Source organism: Tribolium castaneum, chromosome 7 (genome assembly GCF_031307605.1).
Source record: "Tribolium castaneum strain GA2 chromosome 7, icTriCast1.1, whole genome shotgun sequence".
Taxonomy (NCBI): domain Eukaryota; kingdom Metazoa; phylum Arthropoda; class Insecta; order Coleoptera; family Tenebrionidae; genus Tribolium; species Tribolium castaneum.
In genome coordinates, this window is record NC_087400.1 from 5,427,465 (window position 1) to 5,448,555 (window position 21,091).

Below are 21,091 nucleotides of genomic sequence, written 5' to 3' on the forward strand. Positions count from 1 at the left end.
GAAAAGATGAAAAGGCTTTCTTCTTCGAGGAAATGGCCGAAGCAATTACATCAAAAACTCCACATTACAATATTTGCGATTTGAGTCAATTGGGAAGAAACTGAGAAACTGGGGAGGTCACAAATTTCACTCTCAAACCACCACATATTTCACTTGATATGTCAAATGGTATAATGGAGACTTATCAGCATCATTTTATCAATGACTTGAATACCTAATTTCGGATGCAACAAATGTTTTCTTCCCGTTCGGGGCGGTTATTTATGACCGCATAAAAACGTCCCGAGATATCTCTATTGAATTTAGCAACAGTTGGGACAACCGAGAAACAAATTTCTTAATTGCTTGCCTAATTAATTTCCACAAGCAGATGCTATCGCAAAAATACGGCCATAATTTCACTTGCATCAGATGATAAATGACTGTGGCAATACAAAAGTTACTTCTTTGAAATAAGAAACTGTTGAATCAAAGTCTGATAAATGTAGTGAAGCAAATAAAGATCTCTTATTATCCATTTATTAATTTAAGTTTGTCTTAACGTAAAACTAGATTTAAAAAATACAGATTTTTTTGCTTCACTGAAGTCTGAAGAAGAATGCGGTGGACAAACTACATGTTCACTTTTTTCAACTTGTAAAACATAAAACTCTGACAAATCAAAAGTTTGTCTTAAAAATTACTCAGTAACCACACAAACGTGGATCTAACGTTTTTTTTTAATGTTGGTATAACATTAGACGTTAAAATTTACAACGTTGTTATTTGGTTGCATGATTACGTTTTTTTAACGTTTATGTTACGTATTTTAAAAACCGTCTTAAAAATTTAACTGTTTTAGCCAGTAACCACACTAATGTTTTTTTAATGTTGATATAACGTTATACGTTGAAATTTACAACGTTGTTATTTGGTTGCATGATTAAGTTTTTTTAACGTTTATGTTACGTATTTTAAAAACCGTCTTTACTTTTTACCAAACTTTAACGTTTAAATTACCTCTTAACTCAAAGTTGTATTTACGTAAAAAAGGTAAGGATTTTTATTTTAACGTACTTTAAATAGTATTTTGAATGTTAAGTGTAGAATTATTAATTAAATAAAATTAGAGTCCACATAAAAATGTTCCGTTTTATGGTAAGGTTTAACGCTTAGTAAAAAATTAGTTTTTCTTAAAATGTACAAAAAAATTACGTAAAAAATTGCATTCTAAAAAGTGTTATTTTTTATATTGCATATCCTACAATATAATAAAATTATCTGTATAAGAATAGCTTTTTTTATACCTTTGTTTGTTGACGTTGATTATTGGTTTTATATTTGCTATAATTTTACGTTATATTCTTGTGTTACAAAAACGTTTAAATTGTTACTAAAAAAAACGTAAAGACGTTAGTTCAGAAATTGATTGGATTAATGTCTGGTAAAATTGTTGTTTTTCGTCAAAAAAATAAAATTACTAGAAGTTTAGAGTCAAGTTGGAAACTCGAAATTCAAAAAACTAGCCAGTGCGTGCTTCTATATTTTTCATTGAAACAAGGGGACCCCAGTCCGCAAAAATGTTTCATTGTTTTTCTGGCGCAGCCCTTCGGGCAAAATAGGGGAGAGTCACCCTCTGATCAGAGCTCACGTTTCCATTCGGATTTCTTGAACCTGTATGTGATGTGTTATGGCCACTTTATTGTTATTTATGCGATTGTAGTTCGCGTTTTAATTAATGATTCAAACGAATGCCGAGGTTGATTGTAGTCGATTACAAAACAAGTTTAAAAATGAATCAATGTAACGTCGTGTAATAATTGATAACGTGATAGACAGCACTCGGCTTCGATAAATAAAATTTCCGTGTGTTTTATGACATGCGTTGATGATGTAGAGAGGCAAAACGAATTGAAATTAATTAATTAATTTCCCAGCCCCTCCGTAAATAGTCGAAATGAAAGGCATGAAATGAAATTTACACAGGAAGGTAAATATAGTTTCATTTATATTGGTTAAGTGTAGGTTTTTCTTTCGAAAGGGAGTTTCTCGCCGGCAATCAAATGCTGGCCAAACAAGAGATGTGATAAAAGCGATAAAAAAGATTAGCTCCCCTGTGTCATAAAATTCGATCGTTACATTCAATTAACAAGGTGGAATTGAATCGATACGAGACCGGTGGGAGATCTTAAATTATGGAGAATTTGTGGTCGGAGAGAAGACGGAAGCTCGCGCGCTTAACACTTGACGATTTATAAACGAACAATGATGTATGAACTCGAGGAATGGAATACGGAGCTGGATCGCAAGCAATATGTATTTTGTCCATTTTGTCTTTTTGACATATTGAGTTCTGGAACTGCGCTTTGATAAAGTCGACACAACAATTGAAGACATCAATATGGAAACGGATGAAAGGATCGAGCGAGGTTTCATCTTCGCCGAAAATTGATAGCACACAAAACATACCACTATTTCTCCGTTTTTAACAAATTAAAACAAGTGTTTAAGCAAATAAAAAACAAAGATCAAGTTTATTTTTTCTCCCATGTATTTTGAAGTATTTTTTTCAATAATTTTATTAACTACATCAAAAATTTGCATTCAGAGTAATTTTTTACCTGTCCCAGATATTTTTCCATTTTGACTTAAAAATCATCTATCGAACCGTTTTCCCGACAACTGTCTATGTTGTAGGTATAATTTTTCTAAATTACAGAAAATAATAAATACCTAGTAATAAAAAATAAATTTAAAAAACTTGCATACAGAGTAGTAAACCAAAGATATATTATTTATATAGAACATCCTATATATTTGCATAATTGGTTCCACGTAAAAAAATAATGTAGCTTTATGTAAACTATTATAGGTCTATCTCTTTTCGTTTCGGAATTATTCAACTTTTTATTATAATAAAAACCAATTTGTGAAAAATCACTGCGAAATCACACCACCCTGTGTATACTATAAATACTTTTGTGGACTTTAAGTCGATCTATCGAATAATAAAAACGAGATGACATTATGTCAAATAGTCACGCTGTATGATAAATACAGTAAAACCTCTCAACAACGGACAGCTATTAATTGTCCGTTGTAGAGAAATGTCCATTATTAAGAAGTGAATAATTTTAATATAAGTCTTGTTATGTTCCTATAAAATGTCCGTTGTAAAGAGGTGTCCGTTATTCGGAGGTGTCCATTAAGAGAAGTTTCATTGTAACTAGAGCTTTTGTTATGTTAGAAGTTATTAACGAAAGTAAGTATAAAATTTTTTTTAATAATTAGTATCTTTTAAAAACATTTCATTCTAAAAACTGAAAATTAGCGCAAATAAACGTAAACAATTTGAAATAAGTTCCCAATAGAGGCAAAAATTTAATGCTTTTGTGTTTAATTTTAGCGATTTCAATGTTTAACAAAATCCAAACAGTTGTAGGAATGACAGAAATACATAGAAATTTTAAAGTAACGACAGAATACTCGTTATGAACTCTTGCTGGTCAAGTTTAAAAAAAATAAAAACGTCTTGTATTTAATTTTTCTATTTGTTTTACATTTGTGCATACTTTTTTTTTGTAAAATTTCGCCTAATTAGCATACAAGTAATTTTGAAAACCACCACTAGAGAGTTAAAAACTTTATTATTTTTGTAAAACATGTAGGACATATAACACAGGATGTTTCAAAATTGGCGAATTCCGAGTTCAGAGCTTTATAGAGAAATGCAGGCTAAACAATTTTATTGTTATTCACAGTGTAGATAATACTGATGATAGCCGAAAATGTAATAAATACAATGCTAACGGAGTAAATAAATTTTAAAATTTTTAGCCTGCATTTGAAAAAAACTCAAGCACCGAATGTTTGGACTGAAGTGATTTTCTACAAAGCTCTGAACTCGAAATTCGCCAATTTTACGACGCTTTGTATTTTTTTCTAAAGTTTGCCGAAAAAAAATTAGACAAAAGCAATTTATTTATTGTGAGGCTAATTTTAACATTTAAAAACCATTGTAAACAATTATAATTGATAAAAAACATATTTAAAAAAATGCCTAACAAGCTACTAATTATCCCCATGACGTCGCTAATTGTGGTTGTTTGTACAGTTATCGGTTTTAATATAAAAAAAATTACAACAATTCTTTTAATACGAAATCTAAGAGCAAACACATTTTCTTCCAAAAGCGAGTAATTATGATTGTAATTATAATTAATTACAATCATCTATTTAATTATTCTTTTATTGTCTTATTTTATTTTAGTAATTATTGTTATTTTCCGAAGCAATTGGATTGTAACTGACATGTTGTGAAATAATTTATTTGGTCGTCACTGACACTGTGTTTATCGTCAGCGTACCTGAAGATATTAATTTGTTTGTCGAAACATGTGGCGAATGTTTAAAAGCTACAACATAAATTCAAGAAAAAATTGGTTAAAAATGAAGAAATAAGTAAATAAACAGCCGCCAAGTCAATAATCTAACCTTGAGGCGCCCAAATGTAAATATCTTTAACAAACAAAGTTTTCATCCTTGACATATTTTTGCATTTCAATTAAGAGCAAACAATCACAAAATCCATAAAACTGTTCATTGGAATAAGAAAAATAAAGCCCAGCGCTTGATAAACACTAGTTTATCGCCTAAAATGCGAGCACAGCAACAAAAACGCAAACAAATCAATGATCCGATTCCGTGAATTGACCAAAATAGATCAATCGATTGGTTTGGCATCAAGCGATAATTTTGTGATTAAGAGTTGGTGTAAAGTAACATTTTGTGTGATTATTTACTCACAGAATTGGGCAAGTCGAAGTTTTTCGACTTGACCACCTCCAGTACTTGCACCATATGGCCGACGCAACGTGAACTGTGATTTCGACGACACACCAAGACGCCGCGACTGGATTGTTGGGGTTGTTCGTACGCACCCCTTGAACTCCGGGCGCGTTCTGCGCCCGGAGGAGTGTGCGAGGTGTATCGACGAAACGCAGCCAATCGCACGCGCCTCTCGCACGCACTCCTTATGGCCATTACGCTTCCACATCGATCGTGCAATGAGATGTGCAGTTAGATGGAGTGTTTAGCGACCTGGAGGATTGTCTCGAGCGAATTCGATACGCTCCACTTGGGTTACAACATACACGCAGACTTTGACGCGAGCTGGAGACACCACGGAAAAATGCATTATGGGAAATCGATCACCCCGCGTACAAAACTAATCAGCTGTGTTATCTCGAAATAAACACCGGAGGAACAACCCCAACTGGTGGCCTTGTAGTTGAAAGATTTGAAAAAAAAATCCGGACCAGGGATTGAATCTCCAAATTTTGAGTCACATAACTCAAAAAACAACTACATGAGAATCATTTAAAAACACATTGTACAATAGCTGAGGTGACAATAGGATTAAACCGAATAATTGGAATTAAAAATTAGAAAAGTCAAAAGATGCTACCTAGAAGCAGAACTTTTTGGCTTTGGTCAAAAATACTTTTGGGTGAATTTGACGCTCTATAACTTTTTTGTTGCTTGAAATAATACATTGCCCTTTTTATTATCCAATAGATCGACTTAAAGTACACAAACTGAAAATATTTTTATTATACACAGGCTGCTCATGGTGTTCCATTTGAAAAAAAATATTTATTCAACGTTTTGCGTTTTGGCACACCTGTAGATTATCTGCGTGTTTCAAGCAAAAGTCGCCTATTTGCTAAAACTGTAAAGTATTTTGAGTTTTTCTGGGGCAAATTTGTTGGAAAATATTCATGTGCGTCTTCGTAGTGATTTTTCAAAAATTGGCCTTTTCTATGACGAAAAGTCGAATAATTCCGAAACGAAAAGAAATAGGCATATAATAATTTATATAAATTTACAATATTGTTTTATGTAGACTCTTATGATGGTATTTACTTGTGTTATTATTCTGTTTGTTTTTTATGCTTTGTTTTAAATACAAGTTCGGTCCAGGAAAAAATTTTGAGTTTCATAATTCCATTGTATCCAATACCTTCTGAGATGTACAGTCAGTCACAAAATCCACAAAATGAGTCAAAACAGTAACGTTATTTCTTTTACTAAACTCGTTTTAGAGCTAAAATTTCAGTTTTTTTTTTCAAATTTTCGCTAGAAAAGACCGAATAATCATCAATTTAAATCCAAAAGTATGTTATTTTTTAGCCTTTGTCGAGTCCTTTTAAGGCAAAAACAATTTTTTTCTCAAAAAAATTATCTAAAATTTAATAAAAAATAACCGAAATAAATCGAAATTGATCTTATCTTATTTTTTTCTTAAGTCGAAATTAATTTATTTTGCAAGAACTTGTTGATTTCCTTCGATTCTGCGCGCCTTTGAACGAAATTTCGACAAAATAACACGGACATTTTGTTGAAAATCAGGTTTTTTTGAGTTTACAGATCTGTACGTCCTTAAAACAAACTAAAAAATCACCGAATTAATTTGAATTATTTGAAAATTGTATAGTTTTTGCCTTTTTTTTCAAGTATTTGTCACGTTTTCAACCAGAAACGAAAATATGTGCATACTTTTATTCAAACCAACCTAAAAAATTAATAAAATTTGACCGAAATTTAAAAAAATAATTAGTAATTTTTGCGTTTTTTTGTCAAATACTTATTTCGCAGAAACGGTCTAAAAAAATAACTAAATTTTATATATATTAATATTAATTCTCTTATTTCAGCCGTTTTTGTACTTAGAACTTCTTTATTTTGAGAAATCTTCTAAAAAAAAACACAAAAAAATAAAACTGATGTTACTTTGTATATTTCTCTTAATTTATTAGCTGAAAAACGAAAGTTTGTCTTGGTGCCAGAATTCAGACAACTTTCGAGTGAAATTGAAACACCTGGTATTTGACCACACATTATTTTTTTAATTAAATTCAATTCTATAATCTTCTAATTAAAGTTATGTTGATGTTCCATTTATTATGTAAACCAAATAGATGATAAAATTGTTTACTTTGGGTATCGACAAAATCAATCAAAAATGTCGACAAAGCAAACAATGTGTTTTACGTATATTACAGGTTAGACGATAATAAAGTAATACTCATAACCTAATTTGTCACATTCTGAAAGGAATAAAAGCGTATTTTTAACCTTGGGCTTAAAAACGAACTAGCTCTAATAAAGAAACTATTTTGGGGGTGCTTTAGAAGATTAAAATTCAACAAAAATAGAATTTTGACATAATAGTAATAATTTTTTGATAAAATTGATACCTAAGCGATTTACAAGATGCCTCAACTAAAACTTCTCAACAAATAATATATGTATTACTGTTGTAAAAAAACTTTGTTTTTTGTTTTGTTTAACACAGCTCCTATAAAATATTTACATAAATGTATAATAATATCAAAAAACTGTTTAAAAACTACAGGGTTATTCCTATAAGAGATCGAGCCGACCAAGCAAATAATTCAACATAAATTACAGATATGAACAAATTAAAGTCTTGATAAGATAATTTAATTTAAAAATCAAAATGTATTCTTTGTTAAGTTGTATTTTCACCTGTTCAAAGAAGTCTTATGTGAATAACCCTGTATATTTGCTCGTGAGTATAAAAAAAAAATCAGAATTTTTTATACTATGCTATAAAGTATTAATTTGCAAAAATGTTCCTTTTAATAAAATTAAAAAATCCCAGCTTATTTTTAAAGTACCATCTATCTAATTATTTTGGTAGTTTGTGTACACAGTGTCTCAGCTAATACTATCCAGCTAAAAAAATGCGATAACTACGTCTAAAGACTTGGGTAAAAACACTTATTCAGAGTTAAAAATTTGAAAAAAATTTGCGGATCTGTGAGTTCACAGCAATGTGAAACAGATATTAAGCTGTCAAATTAAGCTCGTCCTACGCTCTGTTAAAATAGTGAACAATTCTCAGCTTTAATCATTGAATTGAACACAATCTTTTTTAGTAGTGAACTATGTTCATTCATTTTGGCAAAATTTTCTTTTGTTTGTCCACTCTGTATTTTATGAGTTTTTTTTATATAAATAACTGTCAATAAAGTCAATTTTCAATGGAATTTATTTAAATTAGCGTGTAACCAGTAAAAGGCCCAACCTTTTGATGTTATGTGATTTGTTTATGATGTCCAAATCCATGTATAATTAATAGTTTGTCAAGGTTCAAAGTGTCAAATTAATAGAGCCCGCGGTTTTGTTTAAAAATGTTAAATTCGATACTGAAACTAAAAATAACTCCATAATTATTAGTAAAAATAAATAAATCGAAACGAGTGATGTAGCGCGACTTATCTAGTGATTTCACCCGGACCTTCGATTTCCAGTCCCCTCGTGATTATTTATTTAAATTTCGTCGGAGGGTAGAAATAATTAATGCAAATATGCTTATCGTCGAAGGCGGTAAAGCGTCTCGATCAAGAAGTGGATCCGAGTCAAGGAAAAAATTCTAATATTTATATTGAATATAAGTTTGTTGTGTTTGTATTTTCTTAGCGAGTACAGAAGCTGAAACTCTAAATTAAAATTTTGTTTACGTTGTTGAAATCCGTAAAATTCAAAGGATTAAAACTTATCTGGCGGCAACATTGCCAAGTATGTACGCCTCTATATACATAAAAGCAGAGTGGTTCACAGTTTGCTGAACTTTCGTCAATCGTTTTAAAAGTTTGCGCGATTTATGGCTGCGAAGATTAAATAAACTAAATCGGTCAGCTTTGGGGTGACGCCGACGATAGGTGAGACGGGAAACACGTTATGTAAAAATTTGGCAAGCTTACAACTGAGGTGGAAAACACTTGCAAATTTATGTTATAATGTTATCGGAAATATTCAAATTAGTCAATACCATAAAAGCAGCGATTGTAATAACCTGAAAACGCTTTGGCACCGATTCAAATCGACCTCACACCACTATTATTTCCGAATGGGAACAAGATTTCGGACTTTTTCTTCCATTTGATGCAAGTTTCAATTTTTTACGACGGCCATTTCAATTTCATGTTAAACACTTAAACTTATTAAACGAGATTTTTATCGCCGAGACGCTGCGTTTTACTGAAATAACAAATTGTAATACAAAGTGTTAAACATCCAACTGCTTCAAAATAATAATATTATAATAGCAACACTGCAAACAAGTTGGAGAGAGGGAGGAAAAAACCAAAGTGGCGAAATGTCGACCACTTCTCTGTCAAGCTAGAGATACTAAGGTAAGGAATAAATAAGACAAGGCATTGTTTGTAGAAAAAACAGGAAAACTTTGACAAAGGAATGGTAAACTGGAAGACAAAAGAAACTTTAAGAATTCATTTCCTGCTACAAAAAATACTTTGTAGGATCAGAGGTAAACAAATAATTCGCTCAAATTTTTAAACGAATCTCAGACAAAGAAAAAATTATAAAGATAATTTCTGACATTTAACTTTCAAACTTATTTAATAATGTTTAGCAAAGAAAACGGCAATAAGTTTGATTTTAAGATATTTTGGTAAAATAAAAAAATCATAACTAAAAAACTGTTGAAAATTTTGCAATCTGCTCAACTCCAATCGATTTTCCGGATCAAATGGCCAATCAGTCTTTGGAAAAAACCTTTGTTCCAACGAATTTTACTGTATATTCTGCCAGCTTTATTAAACATATGGGTTTTAAATACGTAAGTAACTTAATATCATACACACATACAAATTTGAATGAAGTTTGTTCTCATTGTTAAAAGTAATTAATTGCAAAAATTACTAAAAAAAGGTTTAGAACAATGTACACAGTGAGCACAGTCATGATAAAAAAGAATGACACCTCTACCAATCGGACAGAATAGCAAAAGTGCGACTAAGATCTTTTAAGTTATAAATTTTAACAAACAAGTTAGTTTACAAATTGTCTAGCTAGTTTATATCGGAAAGTTTTGTAGCTGCTGTTTTAGTGGTCATTCGTTTCGATCGTGACTGTAGATCTAACGTTTTTTTTTCGCTACAACATTTGCTATAACGTTATACGTTAAAATATACAACATGTTGTTATTTGGTTGTATGATTACGTGCTTTAACGTTTATGTTACGTAGTTTAAAAACCAATTTTTAACGTTCAAAGTACGTCTTAACATACAATTGTATTTATGCGAAAAACGTAAAAAAAATTAACGTTATTAGTAATCTTATTTACTAACGTTTGTTTTAAACGTATAATTAACGTTTAAAAAAAACTGAATTTGGAGCACAATCTAATGTTAACTGAATTTTATATTTTAACGTTATATTAATGTCGTGAAACAAATATAAATAAACGTAACTAATTAGTTGTATAGAAAACGAAAAATATACGGAGTGATACTTTTAAAGCCTACATTAAAAAATTTTTAACTTTTAATATAACTAAAGCCTTAAAATTTTGGATACGATCCAAATCGACCATTCTGAGTTCAACTAAATTATATTCGAAATCTAAGTAGTAACCACACATTTTTATTGTATATTTAAATTCATCTTTTCTAGGTCCTAAGATTCTAAGAGAATCAGCCTGTATAGTAAATAACTACTATTCTTCTATTTTTTAAAATCGTAAGTATAAAAACTGATATTGTAAACTAAAAAAATAAAAAAAAACAGCCTTTTTAAAACGTTTCTTGTTGAAGTTGATTACTGGTTTTATATTTCCTATAATTTTACGTTATATTGTTGCGTTACAAAATCGTTTAGATAGTTACTAAAATAACGTTAATGTTTTACTTGGAAATAACGTTATTTACGTGTTTTTTTGCGTTGATTTAACGTTTTTTTACGTTAATTTCGCGTTGGTGTGAATACTTATGAAATACAGATATATATTTCAGTAGAAATATAGTTGTGTTCATCACCATAATGTAGCAAAACGTCACACATACATCATCTTCGCTAAAATATGTTTGCGTTTTAGCAAAGCTACTTGTACCAATTCATAATTGTCATCGTTGGAGTAATACTAACCCAAACTTGAATTTTTCAGTAGAAATTCAGGAAAAATTAGTTAGCCAGTTGCTCGTGTAAACATACTGCAAGCCATCCATGAAATCGCCCTTTCGCACTTCTCGTTTCCATACGCTAAGCAAAACAGCCGTTTAATTTAGCAAACCGGAAACTTTTACCATTGAAAGACTCCACGCGTTGAATTTTCCCAAACAAATCGTGTTACTCGCGAGCTTCGAACTTCGACACACAAAAGAACGAACAAACAGAAGCACGCACCATCCATTCATAATGCATGAGTTGGTGCGGTTAATGGAGCACCACCTCAATAAAAGAAAGGGTGAAATATTTCATATTCCGGGAAGTCCCCGGATTGGCTTATCTCGCACGGCCAGCCAGCCAGCCGCGGTAAGAAATCGCCCACGGAAAAATCTACACTAAGTGTGAAATATCGGAGGATTACTACGGTGGCACAGGACTTGGGATATTTGTGTACGGTGCAATATTGTTAAGACAAGCAAGTTGGAGGAGAGGCCCTGCGGCCCGGGACTTAATTGGTTTCATTTCGCGTTCAGCAGGCCTGAGACGCGGGAAGGAGACTGATTGACGGTGGGGCTACGCACTGGAGGTGCCTTGATTAAATCCGATTTAAATAGAGGAAGTCGTTATTGCAAAAAGCGGGGAAAAATTTGGGGACTGGATCAGGCTCATACATTAAAAAAAATGCCAAAGACTTCGCGTTATTGGCATTATTGCCATAATTATTTGTTAATTTTAATTTCAAGCAACTTAAATACTAATTCATAATCTCAATTTTTAAACTGACTGAAAAAGATATTTTTATCAAATAACTGTTATTAGTGGTGCGTAGAAGTAACTTTCTTAATTCCTTTTTCTAGTCAAAATTGGTGGATGCGCCGGGATAACTATAATTGTCTCAACTCAATTTTTAAACTGATTGACAAAGATATTTTTATCAAATAACTGAGTGTTGCGTAGACATAACTTTCTTCATTCCTTTTTCAAGGCAAAAGTGGTGGATGCGCCAGGATAACTAACGCGTTTTATAATTGTCTCAACTCAGTTTTTAAACTGACTGACAAAAATATCTTTATCAAATAACTGTTATGAGTGTTGCGTAGAAGTAACTTTCCTCATTCCTTTTTCTAGGCAAAATTGGTGGATGCGCCGGGATAACTATCGCGTATTATAATTGTCTCAACTCAATTTTTAAACTGACTGACAAAAGTATTTTTATCAAATAACTCTCATAAGTGTTGCGTAGTAGTAACTTTCGTCATTTCTTTTTCTAGTCAAAATTGGTGGATGCGCCGGGATAACTATCGCGTTTTATAATTGTCTCAACTCAATTTTTAAACTGATTGACAAAGATATTTTTATCAAATAACTGAGTGTTGCGTAGAAATAACCGTCTTCATTCCTTTTTCGAGGCAAAAGTGGTCGATGCGCAGGAATAACTAACGCGTTTTATAATTGTCTCAACTCAGTTTTTAAACTGACTGAAAAAAATATTTTTACCAAATAACTGTTTTGAGTGTTGCGTAGAAGTAACTTTCTTCATTCCTTTTTCTAGGCAAAAGTGGTCGATGCGCAGGAATAACTAACGCGTTTTATAATTGTCTCAACTCAATTTTTAAACTGACTGACAAAAGTATGTTTATCAAATAACTCTCATAAGTGTTGCGTAGTAGTAACTTTCGTCATTCCTTTTTCTAGGCAAAATTGGTGGATGCGGCGGGATAACTATCGCGTTTTATAATTGTCTCAACTCAATTTTTAAACTGACTGAAAAAGATATTTTTATCAAATAACTGTTATGAGTGTTGCGTAGAAATAACTTTCTTCATTCCTTTTTCTAGGCAAAAGTGGTGAATGCGCCAGGATAACTAACGCGTTTTATAATTGTCTCAACTCAGTTTTTAAACTGACTGAAAAAGATATTTTTACCAAATAACTGTTTTGAGTGTTGCGTAGAAGTAACTTTCTTCATTCCTTTTTCTAGGCAAAATTGGTGGATGCGCCGGGATAACTAACGCGTTTTATAATTGTCTCAACTTTTTTACATAATTTTAAATTTCATTGTATATACATTTTCTAATACATTGTTAAAACCTGTGTTTTTGTATAATTTTTTTTTGAATATTTAATTGTGCACCTTTGGATACACGTATCTAACTTACATTTATTTAATAGTTTAAAGTATTTGTACACACTGTCCTTGTATTTAGATGAGCATTCTTATTTAAATAAATTTAAAAGTATTAATTTAAGAAAAGTCTTGAAATCACATAACAATTTCATTAAATTTTGCGGAAACTTTTGGCTCACAATCTTCTTTGAAGAAAGTTAGTTTTTTATGAGTTTGATAAAATTACTGGTTTATTATTCTCTTCCCACCTACAAGATTGACATCAACAAGTTGTAACAAACAAACAAAAATCTTAATTGGGGCACATAATTTCAGGTGTTCCTCAAGGCTCTGTTTTAAGCCCAATCTTTTTTCGAATGTATACTGCAAATATAATTATTAACTATTACAAAACATTCAAACTGTAAGCTTTTTCAAGTCTTTTTCAATAAAAAATAAGTGTTTATGTCTTATATTTTGAATCTAAATTCTATAAACACATTTTAAAGAACAATATCAATATTTACATTAATAATAATAAACAATCTTGAAAAAATTAAAAGCCTAGGCTGAATACTTACCCTTGATAATGACTTAAAATACATTTATCTTTCATTTTTAAAAAACCTAATAACCACGTCAAATGCCTCAAATTGAGGCAAAAACTTGATAAAACTCTAATTTAATTTTTTTTTATTTTTTTCGACTTTACAATCTGTTATTCTCCTGTTTAGAGGCTGTTGACAAATACATGTAAAGGTTGCGAAAAAAAGTTGATCATGTCTCTAAGTACAAACTGAATCAAAAATAACGTACAAAATGCATATGTTTATGTAACTATATAGTTATATAGTTTTCAATATTTGTTTTTAATAATTTGCATAAAAACCCCTTACTTTCAAACATTTTTTTAATGTTTTATTTTATATCTTTCTTTTTGAAATTTTGTGTTCTATTTTTTAAATTCTGTAATATTTACTAGAAAGATACGGATGTCTACTATCAAAAAATGGTAATTAACATTAGTTAACATTAAGAAATATATTAATTACGTCATTACCCAAAAACAAATGTTATATTAATATCACTATGATGTCTAAATGTAGGAGTCAAAAAAATGTAATATCTATCTGTTCAAATATTTTGTGGAAAATAATTTATAACAAAATATAAATTTTGTACTTTAATTTTAACTTAACTTCATATTTATAAATTAAAATGATTAAGAAAAGAACAGCTCTACGAGTAGCAATGTTTTTATTTCGACTTTTTATAAACTTTCTACACCCAATTATCTTCAGAGTAATTTATCTGAAATAATAATAATAATAATAATAATAATAATAATAATAATATTAATAATAATAATAATAATAATAACAAAAATAATAATAATAATAATAATAATAATAATAATAATAATAATAATAATAATAATAATAATAATAATAATAATAATAATAATAATAATAATAATAATATTAATAATTTAATTTAATAATAATTAAATAATTTATCTGAAAGTTATTGTTAGTGTTTGTATAGTTTTACTATACATTTGTTCGTAATTTGTTGTACCTTCTTCTTTTTCAAGTTTACCCTGCTTATTGCTGTTTTCTGTCTATTGTCCTTTACAAAATATCAAATATTAATATTAAATCTCTAATTCGGAAATAAGCTTCGATAATAAAAGTGTTTTCTTGTACTTCTTCTTCTTATTTGTTTAATTAATATAATCTTTAAGTTCCATTATTATATTCTTATAAGGGTCAATTTGAATAGCTTCACGCAAGACTTCGCCTTTTAAGTAAAGTTCGATTATTATTACTATTATTAATTTAATCAAATACATCATCCAGGTCCATCCATGTTAAGCATGTTTAATAATACATATTTGTACGTGTAGTTTTGTCCTCTTATTTAACATAGTGCCTTTTCCCTTGGAAGAGGTCTCGTGGGAGCGTCCGGTGTCCATCCAACCCTCCACTTTGCTAATCAACCCCCTTTAATTATTTTCGATGGTGGAAACAATCGCAGAGGTATTTAGTTAAATTGTCGGTCGTATCCTCGAAGATAAAGCAGTGATCGTGCGGCTGCAATGACATCACGTATCGCGCAATCGCCACGGGACGTGCGGTCGTTCGGACAGGGTTGGTAGCCGTGCTGCGGTCGGGGGGCACGTTTCACTTTAATTCAGCCGTCCCCGACTAGGCCATCTATTTATCTCACTTATATGCGCCCCCAGGTACGCGCCACTGTATTAAAAATAAAGGTGCCGCACGGGAATTGCCATATAATGTTATATATAAAAAAATATTTTATATATCCTGGCCGTTTTCATCGTATGTGTGACCCTTTTTTACTTTTCCTGCATTTCGTATGTGGGATGCGTCGGCCGGAAGTGGCGTTGGATGGAAACAAATTGGACGGCGGAGGGTTGAAGATGCTTTCAAACGGGCAAAGGAGGGGACAAAATGGGAAATTTTCACAAAATAAATGCAATTTTTAATACGCTATTGCCAATTCAGCAGCCGGTGAAGTATTACTCACACAGACTCGAGGACACGTCAATAAAACACACCACATTTAAAAAAAGAAACGAAATTTTTGAGCTTGTAAAATGTAGTCAAGTCCCTAATCTAAAATTTTTTTACCAATCCTGTAGTCAAGAAATTAATATCAGAATTTGGACTAGAAATTTTAAATACCAATCAAAAGCTAAACGACAAAAATTTTTGGATTTTTTTAGAATCTTCAGGATCTAGGATCAGGTCTTAGAAATTTAGGTTAGAGAATTTGAAGGATAAGAAAAATACACAAATTCAAAGTGAGTAAATATCTGTGTTTTAGAAACGTACAAAAAATATACAGTGTGTTTTAAAATGATTTGTAAATTGGTATACGTGTAAAAAAATTTGTGCCGCTCTGCTCAATTGAATCCTCTGTCAATAAATGTTAAAACTGCTCCTTGAAAAATTCACAAATTGTCTATTAATTATTTTTAAAAATTCTTTAAAATGCACCAAAATTGTTTTACTTACTAGCTTATTTCCGAATTGAAAACTTAATAAATAGAGAATGTTAATATTCGATGTCTAAATACCCATTATTAGTTCTCTAAAGCGGCATTTCTAATTTTCCATAAAAAATTCACAGACGACTAGATGACACTCATTCTAACACACTTTGTAGATTTAGGATATTCGCGTCCAAAAGCTGAAAATTTTTAATATATACTTTTTTATATTTCTCTAAGACAAAAGTATATATTAATTGTAATAATTAAACAACTTCATTTTATAATCCCACAAAATCAAAAATTTTATTTATTAAATTTGTAAATTCTAGAAATACTAACACAAATGCTCTAATAATAAAAGTAGAAGTTTCCAAAAAAGTTTCAGAAACTTGAATATGTACGATTCTAATTTATTTTTATATTCTAAATATTTTGAGAAACAAGGTGTAGAATTTTAGAATATTCAACAGAAGGTATAATGACAAAAACTTCTATAGAATTGTAAAATTCTCGGATAATTTTAGTGTCTTGCAGATGTGAAGTTTATTGAGTATACTGTCTAACATAAACAATAATTTATACTTATTAAAACACTATATTAATTTAAAATTCTTGAGAACTAAGATATAGAGTTTCATTTCAGAAAATGAAGATAGATAGATATGTGTAGCTAAAGTTGTAAAAAAAATTAAAAAGGTCCTGAACTTTTAGAATAATATTCTAGTAAACATCAATTTTTAGAAATTTCGAATAAATAAGAAGAAAAATTCAGTATATAATTTCCCTAATAAAAGTGTAAAAAAACTAAATCAAACTTAGAAAAGTCTTTAAAAAAAAAAGTATTATTTGCCATAACAAAAAGTTTCAAATTATAAAAGTAAAAGTTTCCAAGAAAAATTCAGAAGCTTGGAAATGCCCAATTACAAGTTATTATACTTTTTAAAAAATCCGAGAAACAAGGTGTGCAATTTTAGAATCTGAAATAGAAGCAATAATAGTAAAATATTCTACAGAAATCTAGCCTTCTAGGATAATTTTAGTGTCTTCCAGATGTGAATTCTAAGAGCTTGTTAAGTACTGTCTAATAAAAACAATAATTTATACTTAGATAAAACACTAAACTATTTTAAAATTTGTAAGGAAAAAAAAGTAGAATTTCAGAATTTCAGAAGTAGAATTTCGTTTCAGAAAATGTAGATTTGGGTAATTGTAATAATAAAAAAATTCAGAAAATCCTGTAAAGATTTATAGTATCAGATTTCTAAAATTTGCCAGCATATTCAGAATCTACGAACAATCCCTAGACGCTAGATTTAAAAGGAATTTCAAAATTAAACAGTACCTACAAGACTTCAAAAATACATCTATTTGAAATCTAAAAATGCATATGAAATAATGTAATAGTCTTTAATATGAGAATAACGAAGTCTATCAAATTTTAGAATTTTGTTATAAGTTTTTGCGAAAGAAGATAAAGTTCTAAAATATGAAGCAAAAAATTTAGAAATGCGAAGCTATAATTACAGAACCTGCTATAGAATTGTAACTTTTAGAATACTTTTAGTGTCCTAGAATATTATTACATTAACAATAACAACAGTAATTTACAATTATTTAAAAATAAGCATTAGACTTTAAATTGAATTGAATATAACCACAGAAACTTGAATTTTTGAAATTATTGCTACAACAAAGAACAGTTTCAAATGTACAATCTCTCGAAAAAATAAAACGCTAAAGGTTTGAAGCTTGAAAAAATTTATAATTGACTAATTATTTAACAAACCAAATTTTAAAGTTAAAAGTCAAGTGAGTGTGAATTAAATTTAATTTGAAAATCCTAATAATATGCTATCTTTCGTAAAATGTAATTAAAAAAAATATATTGTTTAAACAACTTTGAGATTATTCTGTTTTAATTTAAATAACTTAAGTGTTTAAATATCCATTTCAACGCCCATTGGCTATTTTGCATGTTTCCTTGCTGAGGATTTGTCAGTGTCAACCTTTTCCAAGTCGCAAATGGGATTATCGTCGTTCGATTTTTGTATTTGTTTCGTTTCGTGCGTAATCTACGTAATGTGTCGAAGTCGATATTAGGAGTAAAAGTTGTTGGAAGTTTGCTACCTTTTGCACCCTCTCTCTATATACAGTGCAGGAAAACGTGACCGATCTTTCATCTCGCGGGATTGCCTCCGAGATTTCCCCCGATAAAACTATACACTTTTGTTGTAAACTTTAGTAATTCTTTCTCAAATCATCCATCATGAGATCAACAGCACACGTTCTCAATTTCACCGCGAATGTGTTTCGTGAACTTTAGATGTATTGTGAGAGCCATCTCGGAAATGAAACGGAACAACGACATTGCCTCCGGCCAGCTCCGCCACACAACAATAACATAATTGGCAAAAAGTTGAAAAAATCATTTTTCGGGGCCCAAATTATTTACCAAAATCCTCGAGGGCTTCCTTCAAACGAGCCGAAACAAGTGTAATGGAAATATATGCTTTGCAAAGTTTTGAACGCGGATGAGCCGCGGTACGTGAACCACAAATGAAATTAAAAAAGAACACCTGAAAGTAGCCAATGAGAGTTTACAAATATAATGGGCCCCGAGTTTGCAACCTGCTTTTATTGGATTAGGTTACGAAAAAGCGGCAAATTCACATCCACTATTGTTTATGATAATCGAGATTAGAACGCAGAAGGCGGAGATAAAAGCGCAAGTTCAATTTCCGCGACTCAAATCAAATATTTTCATAATTACGAGAAGCGCTTTCGATTATTGATGAGCGTTTCATTTGTTGGAGTAGTTTCCAGTCACTTCACTTGTCTTGCTGGACATGCCAAAGGCGTTCGGGTTCTATAGCTATCGATTGTATTCTGTCTTCTGTTTAAACTTTACCGGTATTGAAACTAGGGTAAAATACACTTCGCTTGTCTGAGTCTTATCGGGGAAAAGTCGTACAATACGTTCGAGTGATAACACGTAGTCACGAGACAGCTATGAGCCCACGTAGAAAACTTTAAACTGGGACTATTCGACAACTGATTTGAATTTTTCTTTATCGAAACTTCATGTGCTTTTACGGAGCTCCAACTCGGGGCATAAAGGAAAATCGAGATGTGACCCGACCGTGTTTTCTATGCAAAAAACCGAAGGGACAGGAATTGAAAAGATCGCATTATCTTCCCAGTAACTAACAATAATAAAAGCCATTACTCAAGAAAAAAATGGGAGAACGCAAAGTCCAGTTTACAAAACAAAACAAGAAATAAATGCGAAAAGAAAATATAATATATTATGTATATATTATGAATATATGAATATATAATATATACATAATATATTAATAATAATATATACAATTAATATATTATATATTATATTATATTATAATATAATACAAGAAAATAATATAAATTTTTAAATAGTACTTGAAGAAAAGTAGGTATGTGTACTGAAAACTAGTAAAAAAAATGTAAAAAAAATAATAATAAAAATAATAATAGAAAACAAAACAGCAAAAGAGTAGTTATTGATGTAATAAAGAGTTTTTTTATGTTTTTTAACAAAATAGACTAAACCATAACTACCATCAAACATTTAAAATGATAATCAAGTTTTAACCAATATATTACGTTAATTTTAAGAGAAATGTGACCTGACCTGACCTGACCTGACCCAAAAGTGTGTAATCAGTCTATAACTTTTTTGCTATTTGAAATATTGTTATGCTGTTTCCATTATCTGGTAGATCGACTTAAAGTCCACAAACTAAAAATATTTTTATTATACACAGGGCATTTCATACAGGTTAGGAAATCAAAGTTACACTTTTTTAATATAATTAACATAACTTAATTGGATTCTACGCGAAAAAATAATGTAACTTTATATAAACTATTATGGGTCTATCTTTTTTCGTTTCGGAATTAATCAATTTTTAAAAATCACTGCGAAGTGGCCTATAAATATTTTCCGACAAATTTGCAATAGAAAAATTCAGAATATCTTGTAGTTTTAGCAAATAGATGACTTTTAGTTAATTACATATATAATATAATATTATTACAAGAAAATAATATTAATTTTTAAATAGTACTTGAAGAAAAGTAGGTATGTGTACTGAAAACTATTGAAAAAATGTAAAAAATAATAATATTAAAATCGAAAACAAAACAGCAGAAAAGTAATTATTAAAGTAATAAAAAATTTAATTTTATTTGTTTTTTAACAAAATAGAGTAAACCATAACTTCCATTAAACACATAAAATGATCATCAAGTTTGGACTAATTTATTACTTTAATTTTAAGAGAAATGTGATCATACAGGGTGACTCAAAAGTGTGTAATCGGACTGTAACTTTTTTGCTATTTGAAATAATGCATTGCCGTTTTTATTATCCGATAGATCGACTTAAAGTCCACAAAATAAAAATATTTTTATTATACACAGGGCGTTGTATACAGGGTGGTGAATCAAAGTTACATCTTTTTAATATAATTAACATAACATATTTGGATTCTACGCAAAAAAATAATGTAACTTTATACAAACTATTATTATGGGTCTATCTCTTTTCGTTTCGGAATTATTCAGTTTTTAGAAAATCGCTGCGAAGTGACCTATAAATATTTTCGGACAAATTTACAATAGAAAAGTTCAGAATACCTTGTAGTTTTAGCAAATAGACGACTTTTAGTTAATTATATATAATATATAATATATATTATATTGTATATATAAATATATATTACTTAAATTATATAATATATATTATATATTATATTGTATATATTAATATATATTATTTGTATTATATAATATATACAAGCACGCATATATAAAGTGATTTTCACTTTTAAGGTACAGTGTATAATTCGGTGATCGGGAAAATGTCTGCATTTAAAGTTCCAGAACCAATTATCGTGTCTGTAAAATTTGTATAAATAACTATTAAGTAAAGAAGTTAAGAGT

General features: G+C 30.0%; 1 protein-coding gene across 13 annotated transcripts in view; it reads right to left on the reverse strand.

Moving 5' to 3' along the window:
• Nucleotides 1-21,091, reverse strand: part of bru3 (bruno 3) — a 456,798-nt gene that overhangs the window by 69,932 nt on the left and 365,775 nt on the right. For 3 of the 13 annotated variants that reach the window (XM_064357772.1, XM_064357770.1, XM_015984041.2), the window contains exon 1: nucleotides 4,786-4,953. The exons of 7 other annotated variants lie outside the window; for them this stretch is intronic. In XM_064357772.1, coding sequence (XP_064213842.1) covers nucleotides 4,786-4,839 — 54 coding nt within the window. In that variant the 5' untranslated portion in view covers nucleotides 4,840-4,953. Of the gene's footprint in view, nucleotides 1-4,785; nucleotides 4,955-21,091 lie in introns of those variants that run through there. 3 more of the 13 variants (XM_015984033.2, XM_064357769.1, XM_064357771.1) reach the window with 2 other exon arrangements.